Source organism: Eptatretus burgeri, chromosome 7 (genome assembly GCF_056783735.1).
Source record: "Eptatretus burgeri isolate ZD-2024b chromosome 7, Ebu_testis_v1, whole genome shotgun sequence".
Classification (NCBI taxonomy): Eukaryota; Metazoa; Chordata; class Myxini; order Myxiniformes; family Myxinidae; genus Eptatretus; species Eptatretus burgeri.
Genome location: NC_140967.1, coordinates 620,534 through 644,430, shown reverse-complemented (window position 1 = coordinate 644,430; position 23,897 = coordinate 620,534). Strand labels below are relative to the sequence as shown.

The 23,897-nt window shown below is 40.5% G+C and overlaps 1 protein-coding gene across 1 annotated transcript in view; it reads left to right on the top strand.

Annotated features, from left to right (window-relative positions):
• The window catches only part of LOC147022527 (potassium channel subfamily K member 1-like), a 32,386-nt gene that overhangs the window by 1,964 nt on the left and 6,525 nt on the right, over positions 1-23,897 (top strand). The window contains exon 2 of the mRNA XM_085887183.1: positions 5,256-5,648. Within this exon, the coding sequence (XP_085743309.1) occupies positions 5,256-5,648 (393 nt within the window). The remainder of the gene's footprint in view (positions 1-5,255; positions 5,649-23,897) is intronic.

The following is a 23,897-nucleotide window of genomic DNA, read 5'->3' as shown; positions in this document are numbered from 1 at the left end:
CATTCTCCTCTCATGTGGAGCTGAATGACGAATCCCTCATTCTCTCTCAGGTGGAGCTGAATGACGAATCCCTCATTCTCCTCTCATGTGGAGTTGAATGACGAATCCCTCATTCTCCTCTCATGTGGAGCTGAATGACGAATCCCTCATTCTCTCTCAGGTGGAGCTGAATGACGAATCCCTCATTCTCCTCTCTTGTGGAGCTGAATGACGAATCCCTCATTCTCCTCTTAGGTGGAGTTGAATGACGAATCCCTCATTCTCTCTCAGGTGGATCTGAATGACGAATCCCTCATTCTCCTCTCATGTGGAACTGAATAACGAATCCCTCATTCTCCTCTCAGGTGGAGTTGAATGACGAATCCCTCATTCTCCTCTCATGTGGAGCTGAATGACGGATCCCTCATTCTCTCTCAGGTGGAGCTGAATGACGAATCCCTCATTCTCCTCTCATGTGGAGCTGAATGATGAATCCCTCATTCTCCTCTCATGTGGAGTTGAATGACGAATCCCTCATTCTCCTCTCATGTGGAGCTGAATGACGAATCCCTCATTCTCTCTCAGGTGGAGCTGAATGACGAATCCCTCATTCTCCTCTCTTGTGGAGCTGAATGACGAATCCCTCATTCTCCTCTTAGGTGGAGTTGAATGACGAATCCCTCATTCTCTCTCAGGTGGATCTGAATGACGAATCCCTCATTCTCCTCTCATGTGGAACTGAATAACGAATCCCTCATTCTCCTCTCAGGTGGAGTTGAATGACGAATCCCTCATTCTCCTCTCATGTGGAGTTGAATGACGAATCCCTCATTCTCCTCTCATGTGGAGCTGAATGACGAATCCCTCATTCTCTCTCAGGTGGAGCTGAATGACGAATCCCTCATTCTCCTCTCTTGTGGAGCTGAATGACGAATCCCTCATTCTCCTCTTAGGTGGAGTTGAATGACGAATCCCTCATTCTCTCTCAGGTGGATCTGAATGACGAATCCCTCATTCTCCTCTCATGTGGAACTGAATGATGAATCCCTCATTCTCCTCTCAGGTGGAGTTGAATGACGAATCCCTCATTCTCCTCTCATGTGGAGCTGAATGACGGATCCCTCATTCTCTCTCAGGTGGAGCTGAATGACGAATCCCTCATTCTCCTCTCATGTGGAGCTGAATGATGAATCCCTCATTCTCCTCTCATTATTCCCTCCTCATTGTGATGCTTTTTGTTTATTTATTTATTTATTTATTTATTTATCTAAAGCTCTCTCATGAGTCTCCATTCTGCACCTGAGATTGCAGACACCACGCGGAGAGCTGTTTGAGGTGAACCGAACCACACCTTGCAAGGGGTCGAGGGAGGAGGGAGAGCTTGATAAAAGGACATCGAGATTCTCCTTTCAATGGGGACGAAGATCAGATAAAAGAAGGGTTGTGTGTATCGAATTGGTGATGATGTGTCATGCTGTGGGATAGTAGATGAATGTGCAAGGGCCACTGTACCTGACAATGCGACGCAACACGAGTACGTTTACCACCGTGGGAAACGAGGTTGTGGCTGATGTTTCCAGCATTCACCCTTCGTCGGAGCAAAACAGCAACGATTATTCCGAATGTGGAGATTTTGTTGCAGCTTTTGTGGATTACTTGAGCAAACTGGTTCTGGCCTGGGTGTTGGTTCGGTGGTATCGACGCCATCAAGGTGTATTGCAGTTGGAACACATTAACTCCATGAACATGTTGTCCCATGTTGTACATCCAGAACCACCTCCACCAAGGGGATGCAACAAAATCTCCTTTACAATTGGTAGAATATGGATCAGCTTGTTATACAAAACATCATTGATTTGACATCTCCGTGGGTTCAGGTTCTGTATGGTGCCGAAGGTCATCCTACCAGATACTAACATGTGTACTGTAGTTCATTTGATTGTGTTCATATCACACTTTATGCCTGGTGTTGGCTTAATGGTTAGTGTGGTGGGCTTGGGTTGCTCGGATCCTGAGTTCAAATCACACTCGGCTGTTGAATTAATACCAGGTGGGGTTGACCGCCTGCCAGCCTCCCGAGGTCGGCAAAATGGGTACCAGCTTGCTGGTATACTGTGTCGGAGTGGCGACCCATCGAGGATTGTGCCCAATAGCTAAGGAGACTGCTTAGGCAGCACCAATGCTCTGCACAGAGTATGGTCCTGATGGATGGATGGATGGATGGATGGATGGATGGATATCACACATTGTTGATGACTCTGCCATGGAAGGTGGACGAAGGTCATGTTTTCACCCCTCTCTGTCTGTCTGTCTGTTTGTTTGTTTGCAGGATATCTCAAAAAGTTGAGGACGGATTCGGATGAAATTTTTGTGGACAGGTTGCGTGTGACAAGGACAAACTGATTCTATTTTAGTGAAGATCCGAATCGGGATCTGGATATGCAAATTATTTAATTTTTAAAGTGATTCTTCATCATTGAGAGATCGGGCCAAAAACGATATAGTCCTGTGTTGCATGATATCTGAAACATGTATTGGGCCTGATATGTTCTCGCGGATCAGGCATTACGTGGCGGAGGTATGCGCTCGAACCGATTTCCCTTCCAGTTTATCATGTGACTTTTAGTTGAGATGAAACATGCCAGTGGGCTGACATCTAAACATGGGCGGAGGCATATCCAATGACGCATTCGTCTCAAATTATATTTCGTCGTTAACATTCTTTTCCTCTTTTAAACTTTAAAAATATTTGCTTCATCTTAAGTGTATTTCTCTAATGCATACTCTGACACTTTATCTCGCAATGATACAATGAATGCTCCAACAGCCAAAGCCAGGAGGCCACTTCGTCTTTTCTTTCTTCAGTTGAAGCGGATATCATGTTTCAACACCTCCCTTCCCCCACACCCCACCCCTCTCCAATCCAGCCAAGTGAAGAAAGAAAAGCACAAACCCAAGTCAGTCCCCTAACCATAATCTGTATGAATGTGTGTGTGTGTGTGTGTGTGTGTGTGTGTGTGTGTGTGTGTGTGTGTGTGTGTGTGTGTGTGTGTGTGTGTGTGTGTGTGTGTGTCAGTATGTGTCAGTATGTCTACTCCACCCACATCTCCAAAACCATGGAACCTCACAACCAGAAACTTTTCCTGCTCACTAAGGGAACTCCAAGAGAATGCGTTAGTGAAAATTGGGTGTTTGGGTGAATTTAAACACCCCTTTTGAAGATAATTAACGGCATTATTTAATTATCCTTTATCAAGGCTCATCCTTGGTCAGCCCTCTGTCAGCTTGCTGGAGTCTTAATTCACCATTTTGTTCAACCAATTCAAACATGCATCGATTTGGAAACATGATCTACTCTCATGGACTAATTAAAGTATATCATCAAAATATTATATCTGAATGGAGAATCGGATCTCGTGGACTAAATAAGTGGCGAAATCGGGAATGAAAACTGCAATTTTAAACAAATTAGCGGTTTATATAACTAAATGTATTTATACAAGTAAAGCATTAAGCTGAATATTTCCTACTGTTCGGACGATTATATTGTGTGAAGATAAGTTGAAGGAATTTGCAGAAAGTGAAACTTCATTGAACGCAATGCCATGCAGTCAGCACAGAGAGGTACGTAGACAGCACACATGGACGTGCTACAAATGGCTACAAATGTCATTCTTGGGGTGTGTGCATGCCTGCATGCTTGGTTACGTGTGTGCGGTGCGCGGGTTTTGGGGGTGCGTGATCTGAACTCAAACTCACGCCCGTCATGCGCGGCACTATGGAAAGGGTTACGCAGCAGTCCCACAAACTAAGTGCTTCTGCACGTGGGGAACAAACGTGCTGCAGCGCCAGAGCCACATGGGAAGCGGATGAGCTGTGGTATCGAAGCCATGTGGGGCATGTCATTGTGCAGTGTGGGTGTGGGGAAATCTGTGTATGTATGAGAGTGAAAGTATGAGTATATCGCCGGTGCGTGTGCACGTTTAGCATGGACCATGAAGAGGTTGGAGGAATGCGTGGGAGTGGGGGGAGGTGGGTGCATGCAGACAAGCCTTTGCTCGGTAGATAGCATGGGTGTTAAGTTTTTATGCTCCCGCCAGGTCTTATATGGAACACGGTGGTTAAAAAGAAAACGTTGCTGTTTGGGCATGTTTTATCGCCCCAGTTACTCTCTGGTCCACTGCCTACCCTTCCCCTTCCCTCATGCTTCCTTCCCCTTCCCTCATGCTTCCTTCCCATTCCCTCATGCTGCCTTCCATTACCCTTACACTGCCTTCCCTTCCCTCCCCTCCCCTCCAATGGACTTCTCTGGGCGGTGTCCGGGCGTAGTTTAGTATGACCCGTTTGAACGTGCTGTTTGAATGTACCCAATTTCGTTCAATCCTGTACTAATGCCAGAATAAGGGGACCATTCACCTCTCCCCCCCCCTCACTCCCTGCTTTTCCTCAAGTCCCCCGATTAAACACGTGTCCAAAACCCCCGTTCCCCTCCCCATTACCCCAAACGGAGTGCATAACATGTGGTGAGACCTCACTCTCTCCCATTTACTCACTCCCCCTCCCTCCCACCCCCGTCCTAATATTCCCGAACAGTGAAGCGACGGGATGTATTCGCTAGTATTCAGAATAAAAAGGAGTGCAAGTGCGGAACATGAACAATGAACAACCGGATAAAAATTTGCATCACCAAGATGGTGCTTGGTATTCGTGGTTCGAAAGAGACACCGTTTGCCTTAAAAAAGAAAAAAGGAAACTCTTAAGAAGTTTAGAATAGTGTCTGGAAAAGAGGAATTCACCAGGAAACCTTTGAGACCACGGAAGGGAATGTAGACAGCAGCACGCCGAAGGAGACAGGGGCACGAAGTGGACTCGTTTGCCTATTCTAATAAATCGATGGAAATGCACATCATGCTGGACAAATATATGTATTGCAAGTACCAAATGTAGAATTGGAAAGAACGTGGAAATTGGTTTTGAATGATGAAGCAATTCCTCGTCATGTGGGTGAACGAGTCTCAGAGCAGGTCGGACTGCTGGCGAGTGAACGGTGTACGGACGGCTGTGCACGTAGAGGGACGATCACCGTTTCACAATGTGTATATATATATATATATATATATATATATATATATATATATATATATATATATATATATATAGAGAGAGAGAGAGAATATAATTTATAATCTAGGCTGTATGTAATTCTTGTTCCTGAAAATGTAAGATGGAATAAAATTTAACAAAGGCCATTGTGTTTGCTCGTCTTGTCCCTGCAGGCTACGGGCACACGGTTCCACTGTCACAAGGGGGCAAGTTGGCGTGCATCATCTACTGTTCCCTGGGAATACCCTTGACGTTGATGCTCCTAACAGCTTTCCTTCATCGTATCTTTCACCTGGCGAATGTTCGACCGATTAATTATCTAACGAATCGTTTTGGGAGAGAGCGCAGGAACGTGGCGATGGTTCACGCGTCGGTCGTCTGCTTGGCTGTCGTTATCTGTTTCTTCTTCATTCCGGCGGCAATTTTCACAACGATGGAGAACTGGAACTACTTGGAAGCATTCTACTTCTGCTTCATCTCGCTGAGTACTATCGGCCTCGGGGATTTTGTGCCCGGAGAAGCTGTGGGACAAAATTACCGTGAATTGTACAAGTTCGCCGTGACATGTGAGTACCTGCCGTCGGAAGGCAAACATGTTTGACAATGACGTCCAATCGTGACCCTTCATTAAAAAAAAGAAAAACATTTTCCTTACAGAACAATGGGGAATTTCTCTTGAGATCCTGATGCAAACCTCAAGTAATTTTAAAATAACGATAAACATCTCAGATTTACCTCTTGTGGACAAGTCGTGAGCTTTTACCTGGGGAGGATGAGAATGCATTACCTGTGTTCATGAGACTTGGGTGAAATTTACTCGGAAATCCACGAAAGTCAGGATTGTTTTTGTCGGCCACGGCGGGGGGACCCTGAGACCACCGAGCTACATCGGTGCGTGCTCTGGACATTTGATCACAGGGGAAACGTCGTTGAACGTTCGAAAATCTTGACGAGCCCACTTTTCTCAGTAGCTTGTCATTCACTGCACGTTTCAGTGAAATGTTCTCAGAACTCCCCTTCACTTTCATCACGTACTGAGCACTCAGGAACGACATCACACGCACTGATAAAGCTCCAAAGTTTAAATGACTCGTCTATCTCATCATGGCTTTCATGAATAAGAGATAAAATTCACGGAGTCTGGATACCACGCAGCAGGGAAACGTCAAACAATTTTGATTTGCACGAAGAAAGTACCGTTCACAGCTCGTGTTTGTCAGGATGTCGTTCAGGAGCGACACGAGGACATCGACACCAACATCATGGGCATGAGCCATTAAATGCTCTCCACTGGGTTACCTGTTTGCTGTGCTGCCACCACTCACCCAGCACGGCCACTCCATGGATTCCACCTGCAGTTGTGGAGTTGATGACATCAGTGCACACCCTCCATCAAATCGTTATTTCCTCGAGTGATGGTTTCGATGGATATTTGACCGGATCTGTGTCGATAATATCAAATCCTACTGGAGTATAGTAAATCACAGAACTAGTCACGTGTTGTGAATGGTAATTATATTGAGTTTGACAACATTTGAAAGAATAACAAGAATGATGAATAAAAAAGAATAAGTTCCCAGCATTTTCACCGAAAACAAACTCGCTCAGTGAACGAGACGACAAACTGAGGCTGCAGAGCGGAGAAACGGAAGGGAGGTTTTGTGGTTGTGTGTGGCTCAGAAGGAAGAACAATCACATCTGTTGAGGGTGACTGATGGGCCACGTGCACTGTGGTTAACAGTTAGTTCATGTCACACCAATCTAACCACTTCTCTCATTTGCCATCACTCATAAATGGGACATTTTATCAATTTCTCAGTCGTTCACTGATAACCGATAACAAACAGGCAAAGTCCACTTGTGGGGAAATGTGTGAAACATTGATTTAATTGTGCCCAAAGGGCATCATCAGAATGTTTGTATAAAAGGTGATAAAACAAACTTACAAACGACGAAATAAAATCACACCAATGCGTTCGATGCAAATGATTGATAGGGATTCAAAAGCAATTTTGTGATGGAAACAAGGATCCAAATAAAAACAAATACAGGGTTCGATCATGTCACGTAGCAAGCTGTCCACCAACTTGACACCAAATCCATCCCGAACTTCTTGAGATATCCTGATAAAGAGAAAAACAGAGAAACAGACCGACAGAGGGGTCAAAACAGAACCTGCGTCCACCTTCGGCAATGGAAGTAACAGACACATAGGCTGAGAACAGTCACATTCACAATATAAACACACCGGCAAAGAACAGTCACATTGACAATATAAGCACACCGGCTAAGAACAGTCACATTGACAATATAAACACACTGGCAAAGAACAGTCACATTGACAATATAAACACACTGGCAAAGAACAGTGACATTGACAATATAAACACACTGGCAAAGAACAGTCACATTGACAATATAAACACACTGGCAAAGAACAGTCACATTGACAATATAAACACACTGGCAAAGAACAGTGACATTGACAATATAAACACACTGGCAAAGAACAGTCACATTGACAATATAAACACACTGGTAAAGAACAGTCACATTGACAATATAAACACACCGGCTAAGAACAGTCACATTGACAAAACAAACACACAGGCTGAGAACAGACACATTGACAATATAAACACAACGGCAAAGAACAGTCACATTGACAATATAAGCACACCGGCTAAGAACAGTCACATTGACAATATAAACACACTGGCAAAGAACAGTCACATTGACAATATAAACACACCGGCTGAGAACAGTCACATTGACAATACAAACACACCGGCAAAGAACAGTCACATTGACAATATAAGCACACCGGCTAAGAACAGTCACATTGACAATATAAACACACTGGCAAAGAACAGTCACATTGACAATATAAACACACTGGCAAAGAACAGTCACATTGACAAAACAAACACACAGGCTGAGAACAGTCACATTGACAATATAAACACACCGGCTAAGAACAGTCACATTGACAATATAAACACACTGGCAAAGAACAGTCACATTGACAATATAAACACACCGGCTAAGAACAGTCACATTGACAAAACAAACACACAGGCTGAGAACAGTCACATTGACAATATAAACACACCGGCTAAGAACAGTGACATTGACAATATAAACACACTGGCAAAGAACAGTCACATTGACAATATAAACACACCGGCTAAGAACAGTCACATTGACAAAACAAACACACAGGCTGAGAACAGACACATTGACAATATAAACACAACGGCAAAGAACAGTCACATTGACAATATAAGCACACCGGCTAAGAACAGTCACATTGACAATATAAACACACGGGCAAAGAACAGTCACATTGACAATATAAACACACCGGCTGAGAACAGTCACATTGACAATACAAACACACCGGCAAAGAACAGTCACATTGACAATATAAGCACACCGGCTAAGAACAGTCACATTGACAATATAAACACACTGGCAAAGAACAGTCACATTGACAATATAAACACACTGGCAAAGAACAGTCACATTGACAAAACAAACACACAGGCTGAGAACAGTCACATTGACAATATAAACACACCGGCTAAGAACAGTAACATTGACAATATAAACACACTGGCAAAGAACAGTCACATTGACAATATAAACACACCGGCTAAGAACAGTCACATTGACAAAACAAACACACAGGCTGAGAACAGTCACATTGACAATATAAACACACCGGCTGAGAACAGTCACATTGACAATATAAACACACCGGCTAAGAACAGTGACATTGACAATATAAACACACTGGCAAAGAACAGTCACATTTACAATATAAACACACCGGCTAAGAACAGTCACATTGACAAAACAAACACAGGCTGAGAACAGTCACATTCACAATATAAACACACCAGCTAAGAGCAGTCACATTGACAATATAAACACACGGGCAAAGAACAGTCACATTGACAATATAAAGACAACAGCTAAGAACAGTCACATTGACAATATCAAGACACTGGCAAAGAACAGTCACATTGACAATATAAACACACTGGCTGAGAACAGTCACATTGACAATACAAACACACCGGCGAAGAACAGTCACATTGAGAATACAAACACACCGGCTAAGAACAGTCACATTGACAAGATAAACACACCAGCGAAGAACAGTCACATTGACAATAAAAACACACCAGCTAAGAACAGTCACATTGACAATATAAACACACCAGCTAAGAAGAGTCACATTGACAATATAAACACACCGGCTAAGAACAGTCACATTGATAATAAAAACACACCGGTGAAGAACAGTCACATTGAGAATACAAACACACCGGCTAAGAACAGTCACATTGACAAGATAAACACTCCGGCTAAGAAGAGTCACATTGACAATATAAACACACCGGCTAAGAACAGTCACATTGATAATAAAAACACACCGGCTAAGAAGTCACATCGACAATATAAACACACCAGCTGAGAACAATCACATTGACAATATAAACACACCAGCTTAGAACAGTCACATTGACAATATAAACACACCGGCTAAGAACAGTCACATTGACAATAAAAACACACCGGCTAAGAACAGTCACATTGACAATGCAAACACACCAGCTAAGAACAGTCACATTGATAATATAAACACACCAGCAAAGAACAGTCACATCGACAATATAAACACACCGGCTAAGAACAGTCACATTGACAATATAAACACACCGGCTAAGAACAGTCACATTGATAATATAAACACACCAGCTTAGAACAATCACATTGACAATATAAACACACCGGCTAAGAAGTCACATTAACAATATAAACACACCGGCTAAGAACAGTCACATTGATAATATAAACACACCAGCTTAGAACAATCACATTGACAATATAAACACACTGGCAAAGAACAGTCACATTGACAATATAAACACACTGGCAAAGAACAGTCACATTGACAAAACAAACACACAGGCTGAGAACAGTCACATTGACAATATAAGCACACCGGCTAAGAACAGTCACATTGACAATATAAACACACTGGCAAAGAACAGTCACATTGACAATATAAACACACTGGCAAAGAACAGTCACATTGACAAAACAAACACACAGGCTGAGAACAGTCACATTGACAATATAAACACACCGGCTAAGAACAGTGACATTGACAATATAAACACACTGGCAAAGAACAGTCACATTGACAATATAAACACACCGGCTAAGAACAGTCACATTGACAAAACAAACACACAGGCTGAGAACAGACACATTGACAATATAAACACAACGGCAAAGAACAGTCACATTGACAATATAAGCACACTGGCTAAGAACAGTCACATTGACAATATAAACACACGGGCAAAGAACAGTCACATTGACAATATAAACACACCGGCTGAGAACAGTCACATTGACAATACAAACACACCGGCAAAGAACAGTCACATTGACAATATAAGCACACCGGCTAAGAACAGTCACATTGACAATATAAACACACTGGCAAAGAACAGTCACATTGACAATATAAACACACTGGCAAAGAACAGTCACATTGACAAAACAAACACACAGGCTGAGAACAGTCACATTGACAATATAAACACACCGGCTAAGAACAGTCACATTGACAATATAAACACACTGGCAAAGAACAGTCACATTGACAATATAAACACACCGGCTATGAACAGTCACATTGACAAAACAAACACACAGGCTGAGAACAGTCACATTGACAATATAAACACACCGGCTAAGAACAGTGACATTGACAATATAAACACACTGGCAAAGAACAGTCACATTGACAATATAAACACACCGGCTAAGAACAGTCACATTGACAAAACAAACACAGGCTGAGAACAGTCACATTCACAATATAAACACACCAGCTAAGAGCAGTCACATTGACAATATAAACACACGGGCAAAGAACAGTCACATTGACAATATAAAGACAACAGCTAAGAACAGTCACATTGACAATATCAAGACACCGGCAAAGAACAGTCACATTGACAATATAAACACACTGGCTGAGAACAGTCACATTGACAATACAAACACACCGGCGAAGAACAGTCACATTGAGAATACAAACACACCGGCTAAGAACAGTCACATTGACAAGATAAACACACCAGCGAAGAACAGTCACATTGACAATAAAAACACACCAGCTAAGAACAGTCACATTGACAATATAAACACACCAGCTAAGAAGAGTCACATTGACAATATAAACACACCGGCTAAGAACAGTCACATTGATAATAAAAACACACCGGCGAAGAACAGTCACATTGAGAATACAAACACACCGGCTAAGAACGGTCACATTGACAAGATAAACACTCCGGCTAAGAAGAGTCACATTGACAATATAAACACACCGGCTAAGAACAGTCACATTGATAATAAAAACACACCGGCTAAGAAGTCACATCGACAATATAAACACACCAGCTGAGAACAATCACATTGACAATATAAACACACCAGCTTAGAACAGTCACATTGACAATATAAACACACCGGCTAAGAACAGTCACATTGACAATAAAAACACACCGGCTAAGAACAGTCACATTGACAATGCAAACACACCAGCTAAGAACAGTCACATTGATAATATAAACACACCAGCAAAGAACAGTCACATCGACAATATAAACACACCGGCTAAGAACAGTCACATTGACAATATAAACACACCGGCTAAGAACAGTCACATTGATAATATAAACACACCAGCTTAGAACAATCACATTGACAATATAAACACACCGGCTAAGAACAGTCACATTGACAATAAAAACACACCGGCTAAGAACAGTCACATTGACAATATAAACACACCGGCTAAGAACAGTCACATTGACAATAAAAACACACCGGCTAAGAACAGTCACATTGACAATGCAAACACACCAGCTAAGAACAGTCACATTGATAATATAAACACACCAGCAAAGAACAGTCACATCGACAATATAAACACACCGGCTAAGAACAGTCACATTGATAATATAAACACACCAGCTAAGAACAATCACATTGACAATATAAACACACCGGCAAAGAAGTCACATTAACAATATAAACACACCGGCTAAGAACAGTCACATTGATAATATAAACACACCAGCTTAGAACAATCACATTGACAATATAAACACACCGGCTAAGAACAGTCACATTGACAATATAAACACACCGGCTAAGAACAGTCACATTGATAATATAAACACACCAGCTTAGAACAATCACATTGACAATATAAACACACCGGCTAAGAAGTCACATTAACAATATAAACACACCGGCTAAGAACAGTCACATTGATAATATAAACACACCAGCTTAGAACAATCACATTGACAATATAAACACACCGGCTAAGAAGTCACATTAACAATATAAACACACTGGCTAAGAACAGTCACATTGACAAAACAAACACACAGGCTGAGAACAGTCACATTCACAATATAAACACACCGGCTGAGAACAGTCACATTGACAAAACAAACACACAGGCTGAGAACAGTCACATTCAGAATATAAACACACCGGCTAAGAACAGTCACATTGACAATATAAACACACCGGCTGAGAACAGTCACATTGACAAAACAAACACACAGGCTGAGAACAGTCACATTGACAATATAAACACACCTGCTAAGAACAGTCACATTGACAATATAAACACACCGGCTGAGAACAGTCACATTGACAATATAAACACACTGGCAAAGAACAGTGACATTGACAATATAAACACACCGGGTAAGAACAGTCACATTGACAAAACAAACACACAGGCTGAGAACAGTCACATTCACAACATAAACACACCGGCTAAGAACAGTCACATGGACAATATAAACACACCGGCAAAGAACAGTCACATTGACAATATAAACACACTGGCTAAGAACAGTCACATTGACAATGTAAACACACCGGCTAAGAACAGTCACATTGATAATAAAAACACACCTGCTAAGAACAGTCACATTGACAATATAAACACACCGGCTGAGAACAGTCACATTGACAATATAAACACACTGGCAAAGAACAGTGACATTGACAATATAAACACACCGGCTTAGAACAGTCACATTGACAATATAAACACACCGGCTGAGAACAGTCACATTGACAATATAAACACACTGGCAAAGAACAGTGACATTGACAATATAAACACACCGGGTAAGAACAGTCACATTGACAAAACAAACACACAGGCTGAGAACAGTCACATTCACAACATAAACACACCGGCTAAGAACAGTCACATGGACAATATAAACACACCGGCAAAGAACAGTCACATTGACAATATAAACACACTGGCTAAGAACAGTCACATTGACAATGTAAACACACCGGCTAAGAACAGTCACATTGATAATAAAAACAGACCGGCGAAGAACAGTCACATTGAGAATACAAACACACCAGAAAAGAACAATCACATTGACAATATATACACACCAGCGAAGAACAGTCACATTGACAATATAAACACACCGGCTGAGAACAGTCACATTGACAATACAAACACACTGGGAAGAACAGTCACATTGACAAGATAAACACACCAGCGAAGAACAGTCACATTGACAATAAAAACACACCAGCTAAGAACAGTCACATTGACAATATAAACACACCAGCTAAGAAGAGTCACATTGACAATATAAACACACCGGCTAAGAACAGTCACATTGATAATAAAAACACACCGGTGAAGAACAGTCACATTGAGAATACAAACACACCGGCTAAGAACAGTCACATTGACAAGATAAACACTCCGGCTAAGAAGAGTCACATTGACAATATAAACACACCGGCTAAGAACAGTCACATTGATAATAAAAACACACCGGCTAAGAAGTCACATCGACAATATAAACACACCAGCTGAGAACAATCACATTGACAATATAAACACACCAGCTTAGAACAGTCACATTGACAATGCAAACACACCAGCTAAGAACAGTCACATTGATAATATAAACACACCAGCAAAGAACAGTCACATCGACAATATAAACACACCGGCTAAGAACAGTCACATTGACAATATAAACACACCGGCTAAGAACAGTCACATTGATAATATAAACACACCAGCTTAGAACAATCACATTGACAATATAAACACACCGGCTAAGAAGTCACATTAACAATATAAACACACCGGCTAAGAACAGTCACATTGATAATATAAACACACCAGCTTAGAACAATCACATTGACAATATAAACACACCGGCTAAGAAGTCACATTAACAATATAAACACACTGGCTAAGAACAGTCACATTGACAAAACAAACACACAGGCTGAGAACAGTCACATTGACAATATAAGCACACCGGCTAAGAACAGTCACATTGACAATATAAACACACTGGCAAAGAACAGTCACATTGACAATATAAACACACTGGCAAAGAACAGTCACATTGACAAAACAAACACACAGGCTGAGAGCAGTCACATTGACAATATAAACACACCGGCTAAGAACAGTGACATTGACAATATAAACACACTGGCAAAGAACAGTCACATTGACAATATAAACACACCGGCTAAGAACAGTCACATTGACAAAACAAACACACAGGCTGAGAACAGACACATTGACAATATAAACACAACGGCAAAGAACAGTCACATTGACAATATAAGCACACCGGCTAAGAACAGTCACATTGACAATATAAACACACGGGCAAAGAACAGTCACATTGACAATATAAACACACCGGCTGAGAACAGTCACATTGACAATACAAACACACCGGCAAAGAACAGTCACATTGACAATATAAGCACACCGGCTAAGAACAGTCACATTGACAATATAAACACACTGGCAAAGAACAGTCACATTGACAATATAAACACACTGGCAAAGAACAGTCACATTGACAAAACAAACACACAGGCTGAGAACAGTCACATTGACAATATAAACACACCGGCTAAGAACAGTCACATTGACAATATAAACACACTGGCAAAGAACAGTCACATTGACAATATAAACACACCGGCTATGAACAGTCACATTGACAAAACAAACACACAGGCTGAGAACAGTCACATTGACAATATAAACACACCGGCTGAGAACAGTCACATTGACAATATAAACACACCGGCTAAGAACAGTGACATTGACAATATAAACACACTGGCAAAGAACAGTCACATTGACAATATAAACACACCGGCTAAGAACAGTCACATTGACAAAACAAACACAGGCTGAGAACAGTCACATTCACAATATAAACACACCAGCTAAGAGCAGTCACATTGACAATATAAACACACGGGCAAAGAACAGTCACATTGACAATATAAAGACAACAGCTAAGAACAGTCACATTGACAATATCAAGACACCGGCAAAGAACAGTCACATTGACAATATAAACACACTGGTTGAGAACAGTCACATTGACAATACAAACACACCGGTGAAGAACAGTCACATTGAGAATACAAACACACCGGCTAAGAACAGTCACATTGACAAGATAAACACACCAGCGAAGAACAGTCACATTGACAATAAAAACACACCAGCTAAGAACAGTCACATTGACAATATAAACACACCAGCTAAGAAGAGTCACATTGACAATATAAACACACCGGCTAAGAACAGTCACATTGATAATAAAAACACACCGGCGAAGAACAGTCACATTGAGAATACAAACACACCGGCTAAGAACGGTCACATTGACAAGATAAACACTCCGGCTAAGAAGAGTCACATTGACAATATAAACACACCGGCTAAGAACAGTCACATTGATAATAAAAACACACCGGCTAAGAAGTCACATCGACAATATAAACACACCAGCTGAGAACAATCACATTGACAATATAAACACACCAGCTTAGAACAGTCACATTGACAATATAAACACACCGGCTAAGAACAGTCACATTGACAATAAAAACACACCGGCTAAGAACAGTCACATTGACAATGCAAACACACCAGCTAAGAACAGTCACATTGATAATATAAACACACCAGCAAAGAACAGTCACATCGACAATATAAACACACCGGCTAAGAACAGTCACATTGACAATATAAACACACCGGCTCAGAACAGTCACATTGATAATATAAACACACCAGCTTAGAACAATCACATTGACAATATAAACACACCGGCTAAGAACAGTCACATTGACAATAAAAACACACCGGCTAAGAACAGTCACATTGACAATATAAACACACCGGCTAAGAACAGTCACATTGACAATAAAAACACACCGGCTAAGAACAGTCACATTGACAATGCAAACACACCAGCTAAGAACAGTCACATTGATAATATAAACACACCAGCAAAGAACAGTCACATCGACAATATAAACACACCGGCTAAGAACAGTCACATTGATAATATAAACACACCAGCTAAGAACAATCACATTGACAATATAAACACACCGGCAAAGAAGTCACATTAACAATATAAACACACCGGCTAAGAACAGTCACATTGATAATATAAACACACCAGCTTAGAACAATCACATTGACAATATAAACACACCGGCTAAGAACAGTCACATTGACAATATAAACACACCGGCTAAGAACAGTCACATTGATAATATAAACACACCAGCTTAGAACAATCACATTGACAATATAAACACACCGGCTAAGAAGTCACATTAACAATATAAACACACCGGCTAAGAACAGTCACATTGATAATATAAACACACCAGCTTAGAACAATCACATTGACAATATAAACACACCGGCTAAGAACAGTGACATTGACAATATAAACACACTGGCAAAGAACAGTCACATTGACAATATAAACACACCGGCTAAGAACAGTCACATTGACAAAACAAACACACAGGCTGAGAACAGACACATTGACAATATAAACACAACGGCAAAGAACAGTCACATTGACAATATAAGCACACCGGCTAAGAACAGTCACATTGACAATATAAACACACGGGCAAAGAACAGTCACATTGACAATATAAACACACCGGCTGAGAACAGTCACATTGACAATACAAACACACTGGCAAAGAACAGTCACATTGACAATATAAGCACACCGGCTAAGAACAGTCACATTGACAATATAAACACACTGGCAAAGAACAGTCACATTGACAATATAAACACACTGGCAAAGAACAGTCACATTGACAAAACAAACACACAGGCTGAGAACAGTCACATTGACAATATAAACACACCGGCTAAGAACAGTCACATTGACAATATAAACACACTGGCAAAGAACAGTCACATTGACAATATAAACACACCGGCTATGAACAGTCACATTGACAAAACAAACACACAGGCTGAGAACAGTCACATTGACAATATAAACACACCGGCTGAGAACAGTCACATTGACAATATAAACACACCGGCTAAGAACAGTGACATTGACAATATAAACACACTGGCAAAGAACAGTCACATTGACAATATAAACACACCGGCTAAGAACAGTCACATTGACAAAACAAACACAGGCTGAGAACAGTCACATTCACAATATAAACACACCAGCGAAGAGCAGTCACATTGACAATATAAACACACGGGCAAAGAACAGTCACATTGACAATATAAAGACAACAGCTAAGAACAGTCACATTGACAATATCAAGACACCGGCAAAGAACAGTCACATTGACAATATAAACACACTGGCTGAGAACAGTCACATTGACAATACAAACACACCGGCGAAGAACAGTCACATTGAGAATACAAACACACCGGCTAAGAACAGTCACATTGACAATAAAAACACACCGGCTAAGAACAGTCACATTGACAATGCAAACACACCAGCTAAGAACAGTCACATTGATAATATAAACACACCAGCAAAGAACAGTCACATCGACAATATAAACACACCGGCTAAGAACAGTCACATTGATAATATAAACACACCAGCTAAGAACAATCACATTGACAATATAAACACACCGGCAAAGAAGTCACATTAACAATATAAACACACCGGCTAAGAACAGTCACATTGATAATATAAACACACCAGCTTAGAACAATCACATTGACAATATAAACACACCGGCTAAGAACAGTCACATTGACAATATAAACACACCGGCTAAGAACAGTCACATTGATAATATAAACACACCAGCTTAGAACAATCACATTGACAATATAAACACACCGGCTAAGAAGTCACATTAACAATATAAACACACCGGCTAAGAACAGTCACATTGATAATATAAACACACCAGCTTAGAACAATCACATTGACAATATAAACACACCGGCTAAGAACAGTGACATTGACAATATAAACACACTGGCAAAGAACAGTCACATTGACAATATAAACACACCGGCTAAGAACAGTCACATTGACAAAACAAACACACAGGCTGAGAACAGACACATTGACAATATAAACACAACGGCAAAGAACAGTCACATTGACAATATAAGCACACCGGCTAAGAACAGTCACATTGACAATATAAAAACACGGGCAAAGAACAGTCACATTGACAATATAAACACACCGGCTGAGAACAGTCACATTGACAATACAAACACACCGGCAAAGAACAGTCACATTGACAATATAAGCACACCGGCTAAGAACAGTCACATTGACAATATAAACACACTGGCAAAGAACAGTCACATTGACAATATAAACACACTGGCAAAGAACAGTCACATTGACAAAACAAACACACAGGCTGAGAACAGTCACATTGACAATATAAACACACCGGCTAAGAACAGTCACATTGACAATATAAACACACTGGCAAAGAACAGTCACATTGACAATATAAACACACCGGCTATGAACAGTCACATTGACAAAACAAACACACAGGCTGAGAACAGTCACATTGACAATATAAACACACCGGCTGAGAACAGTCACATTGACAATATAAACACACCGGCTAAGAACAGTGACATTGACAATATAAACACACTGGCAAAGAACAGTCACATTGACAATATAAACACACCGGCTAAGAACAGTCACATTGACAAAACAAACACAGGCTGAGAACAGTCACATTCACAATATAAACACACCAGCGAAGAGCAGTCACATTGACAATATAAACACACGGGCAAAGAACAGTCACATTGACAATATAAAGACAACAGCTAAGAACAGTCACATTGACAATATCAAGACACCGGCAAAGAACAGTCACATTGACAATATAAACACACTGGCTGAGAACAGTCACATTGACAATACAAACACACCGGCGAAGAACAGTCACATTGAGAATACAAACACACCGGCTAAGAACAGTCACATTGACAAGATAAACACACCAGCGAAGAACAGTCACATTGACAATAAAAACACACCAGCTAAGAACAGTCACATTGACAATATAAACACACCAGCTAAGAAGAGTCACATTGACAATATAAACACACCGGCTAAGAACAGTCACATTGATAATAAAAACACACCGGCGAAGAACAGTCACATTGAGAATACAAACACACCGGCTAAGAACGGTCACATTGACAAGATAAACACTCCGGCTAAGAAGAGTCACATTGACAATATAAACACACCGGCTAAGAACAGTCACATTGATAATAAAAACACACCGGCTAAGAAGTCACATCGACAATATAAACACACCAGCTGAGAACAATCACATTGACAATATAAACACACCAGCTTAGAACAGTCACATTGACAATATAAACACACCGGCTAAGAACAGTCACATTGACAATAAAAACACACCGGCTAAGAACAGTCACATTGACAATGCAAACACACCAGCTAAGAACAGTCACATTGATAATATAAACACACCAGCAAAGAACAGTCACATCGACAATATAAACACACCGGCTAAGAACAGTCACATTGACAATATAAACACACCGGCTAAGAACAGTCACATTGATAATATAAACACACCAGCTTAGAACAATCACATTGACAATATAAACACACCGGCTAAGAACAGTCACATTGACAATAAAAACACACCGGCTAAGAACAGTCACATTGACAATATAAACACACCGGCTAAGAACAGTCACATTGACAATAAAAACACACCGGCTAAGAACAGTCACATTGACAATGCAAACACACCAGCTAAGAACAGTCACATTGATAATATAAACACACCAGCAAAGAACAGTCACATCGACAATATAAACACACCGGCTAAGAACAGTCACATTGATAATATAAACACACCAGCTAAGAACAATCACATTGACAATATAAACACACCGGCAAAGAAGTCACATTAACAATATAAACACACCGGCTAAGAACAGTCACATTGATAATATAAACACACCAGCTTAGAACAATCACATTGACAATATAAACACACCGGCTAAGAACAGTCACATTGACAATATAAACACACCGGCTAAGAACAGTCACATTGATAATATAAACACACCAGCTTAGAACAATCACATTGACAATATAAACACACCGGCTAAGAAGTCACATTAACAATATAAACACACCGGCTAAGAACAGTCACATTGACAATATAAACACACCGGCTGAGAACAGTCACATTGACAAAACAAACACACAGGCTGAGAACAGTCACATTGACAATATAAACACACCTGCTAAGAACAGTCACATTGACAATATAAACACACAGGCTGAGAACAGTCACATTCACAATATAAACACACCGGCTGAGAACAGTCACATTGACAAAACAAACACACAGGCTGAGAACAGTCACATTCAGAATATAAACACACCGGCTAAGAACAGTCACATTGACAATATAAACACACCGGCTGAGAACAGTCACATTGACAAAACAAACACACAGGCTGAGAACAGTCACATTGACAATATAAACACACCTGCTAAGAACAGTCACATTGACAATATAAACACACCGGCTGAGAACAGTCACATTGACAATATAAACACACTGGCAAAGAACAGTGACATTGACAATATAAACACACCGGGTAAGAACAGTCACATTGACAAAACAAACACACAGGCTGAGAACAGTCACATTCACAACATAAACACACCGGCTAAGAACAGTCACATGGACAATATAAACACACCGGCAAAGAACAGTCACATTGACAATATAAACACACTGGCTAAGAACAGTCACATTGACAATGTAAACACACCGGCTAAGAACAGTCACATTGATAATAAAAACACACCTGCTAAGAACAGTCACATTGACAATATAAACACACCGGCTGAGAACAGTCACATTGACAATATAAACACACTGGCAAAGAACAGTGACATTGACAATATAAACACACCGGCTAAGAACAGTCACATTGACAATATAAACACACCGGCTGAGAACAGTCACATTGACAATATAAACACACTGGCAAAGAACAGTGACATTGACAATATAAACACACCGGGTAAGAACAGTCACATTGACAAAACAAACACACAGGCTGAGAACAGTCACATTCACAACATAAACACACCGGCTAAGAACAGTCACATGGACAATATAAACACACCGGCAAAGAACAGTCACATTGACAATATAAACACACTGGCTAAGAACAGTCACATTGACAATGTAAACACACCGGCTAAGAACAGTCACATTGATAATAAAAACAGACCGGCGAAGAACAGTCACATTGAGAATACAAACACACCAGAAAAGAACAATCACATTGACAATATATACACACCAGCGAAGTACAGTCACATTGACAATATAAACACACCGGCTGAGAACAGTCACATTGACAATACAAACACACTGGGAAGAACAGTCACATTGACAAGATAAACACACCAGCGAAGAACAGTCACATTGACAATAAAAACACACCAGCTAAGAACAGTCACATTGACAATATAAACACACCAGCTAAGAAGAGTCACATTGACAATATAAACACACCGGCTAAGAACAGTCACATTGATAATAAAAACACACCGGTGAAGAACAGTCACATTGAGAATACAAACACACCGGCTAAGAACAGTCACATTGACAAGATAAACACTCCGGCTAAGAAGAGTCACATTGACAATATAAACACACTGGCTAAGAACAGTCACATTGATAATAAAAACACACCGGCTAAGAAGTCACATCGACAATATAAACACACCAGCTGAGAACAATCACATTGACAATATAAACACACCAGCTTAGAACAGTCACATTGACAATATAAACACACCGGCTAAGAACAGTCACATTGACAATAAAAACACACCGGCTAAGAACAGTCACATTGACAATGCAAACACACCAGCTAAGAACAGTCACATTGATAATATAAACACACCAGCAAAGAACAGTCACATCGACAATATAAACACACCGGCTAAGAACAGTCACATTGACAATATAAACACACCGGCTAAGAACAGTCACATTGATAATATAAACACACCAGCTTAGAACAATCACATTGACAATATAAACACACCGGCTAAGAAGTCACATTAACAATATAAACACACCGGCTAAGAACAGTCACATTGATAATATAAACACACCAGCTTAGAACAATCACATTGACAATATAAACACACCGGCTAAGAAGTCACATTAACAATATAAACACACTGGCTAAGAACAGTCACATTGACAAAACAAACACACAGGCTGAGAACAGTCACATTGACAATATAAGCACACCGGCTAAGAACAGTCACATTGACAATATAAACACACCGGCTAAGAACAGTGACATTGACAAAACAAACACACTGGCAAAGAACAGTCACATTGACAATATAAACACACCGGCTAAGAACAGTCACATTGACAAAACAAACACACAGGCTGAGAACAGACACATTGACAATATAAACACAACGGCAAAGAACAGTCACATTGACAATATAAGCACACCGGCTAAGAACAGTCACATTGACAATATAAACACACGGGCAAAGAACAGTCACATTGACAATATAAACACACCGGCTGAGAACAGTCACATTGACAATACAAACACACCGGCAAAGAACAGTCACATTGACAATATAAGCACACCGGCTAAGAACAGTCACATTGACAATATAAACACACTGGCAAAGAACAGTCACATTGACAATATAAACACACTGGCAAAGAACAGTCACATTGACAAAACAAACACACAGGCTGAGAACAGTCACATTGACAATATAAACACACCGGCTAAGAACAGTCACATTGACAATATAAACACACTGGCAAAGAACAGTCACATTGACAATATAAACACACCGGCTATGAACAGTCACATTGACAAAACAAACACACAGGCTGAGAACAGTCACATTGACAATATAAACACACCGGCTGAAAGAACAGTCACATTGACAATATAAACACACAGGCTAAGAACAGTGACATTGACAATATAAACACACTGGCAAAGAACAGTCACATTGACAATATAAACACACCGGCTAAGAACAGTCACATTGACAAAACAAACACAGGCTGAGAACAGTCACATTCACAATATAAACACACCAGCTAAGAGCAGTCACGTTGACAATATAAACACACGGGCAAAGAACAGTCACATTGACAATATAAAGACAACAGCTAAGAACAGTCACATTGACAATATCAAGACACACTGGCAAAGAACAGTCACATTGACAATATAAACACACTGGCTGAGAACAGTCACATTGACAATACAAACACAGGCTGAAGAACAGTCACATTGA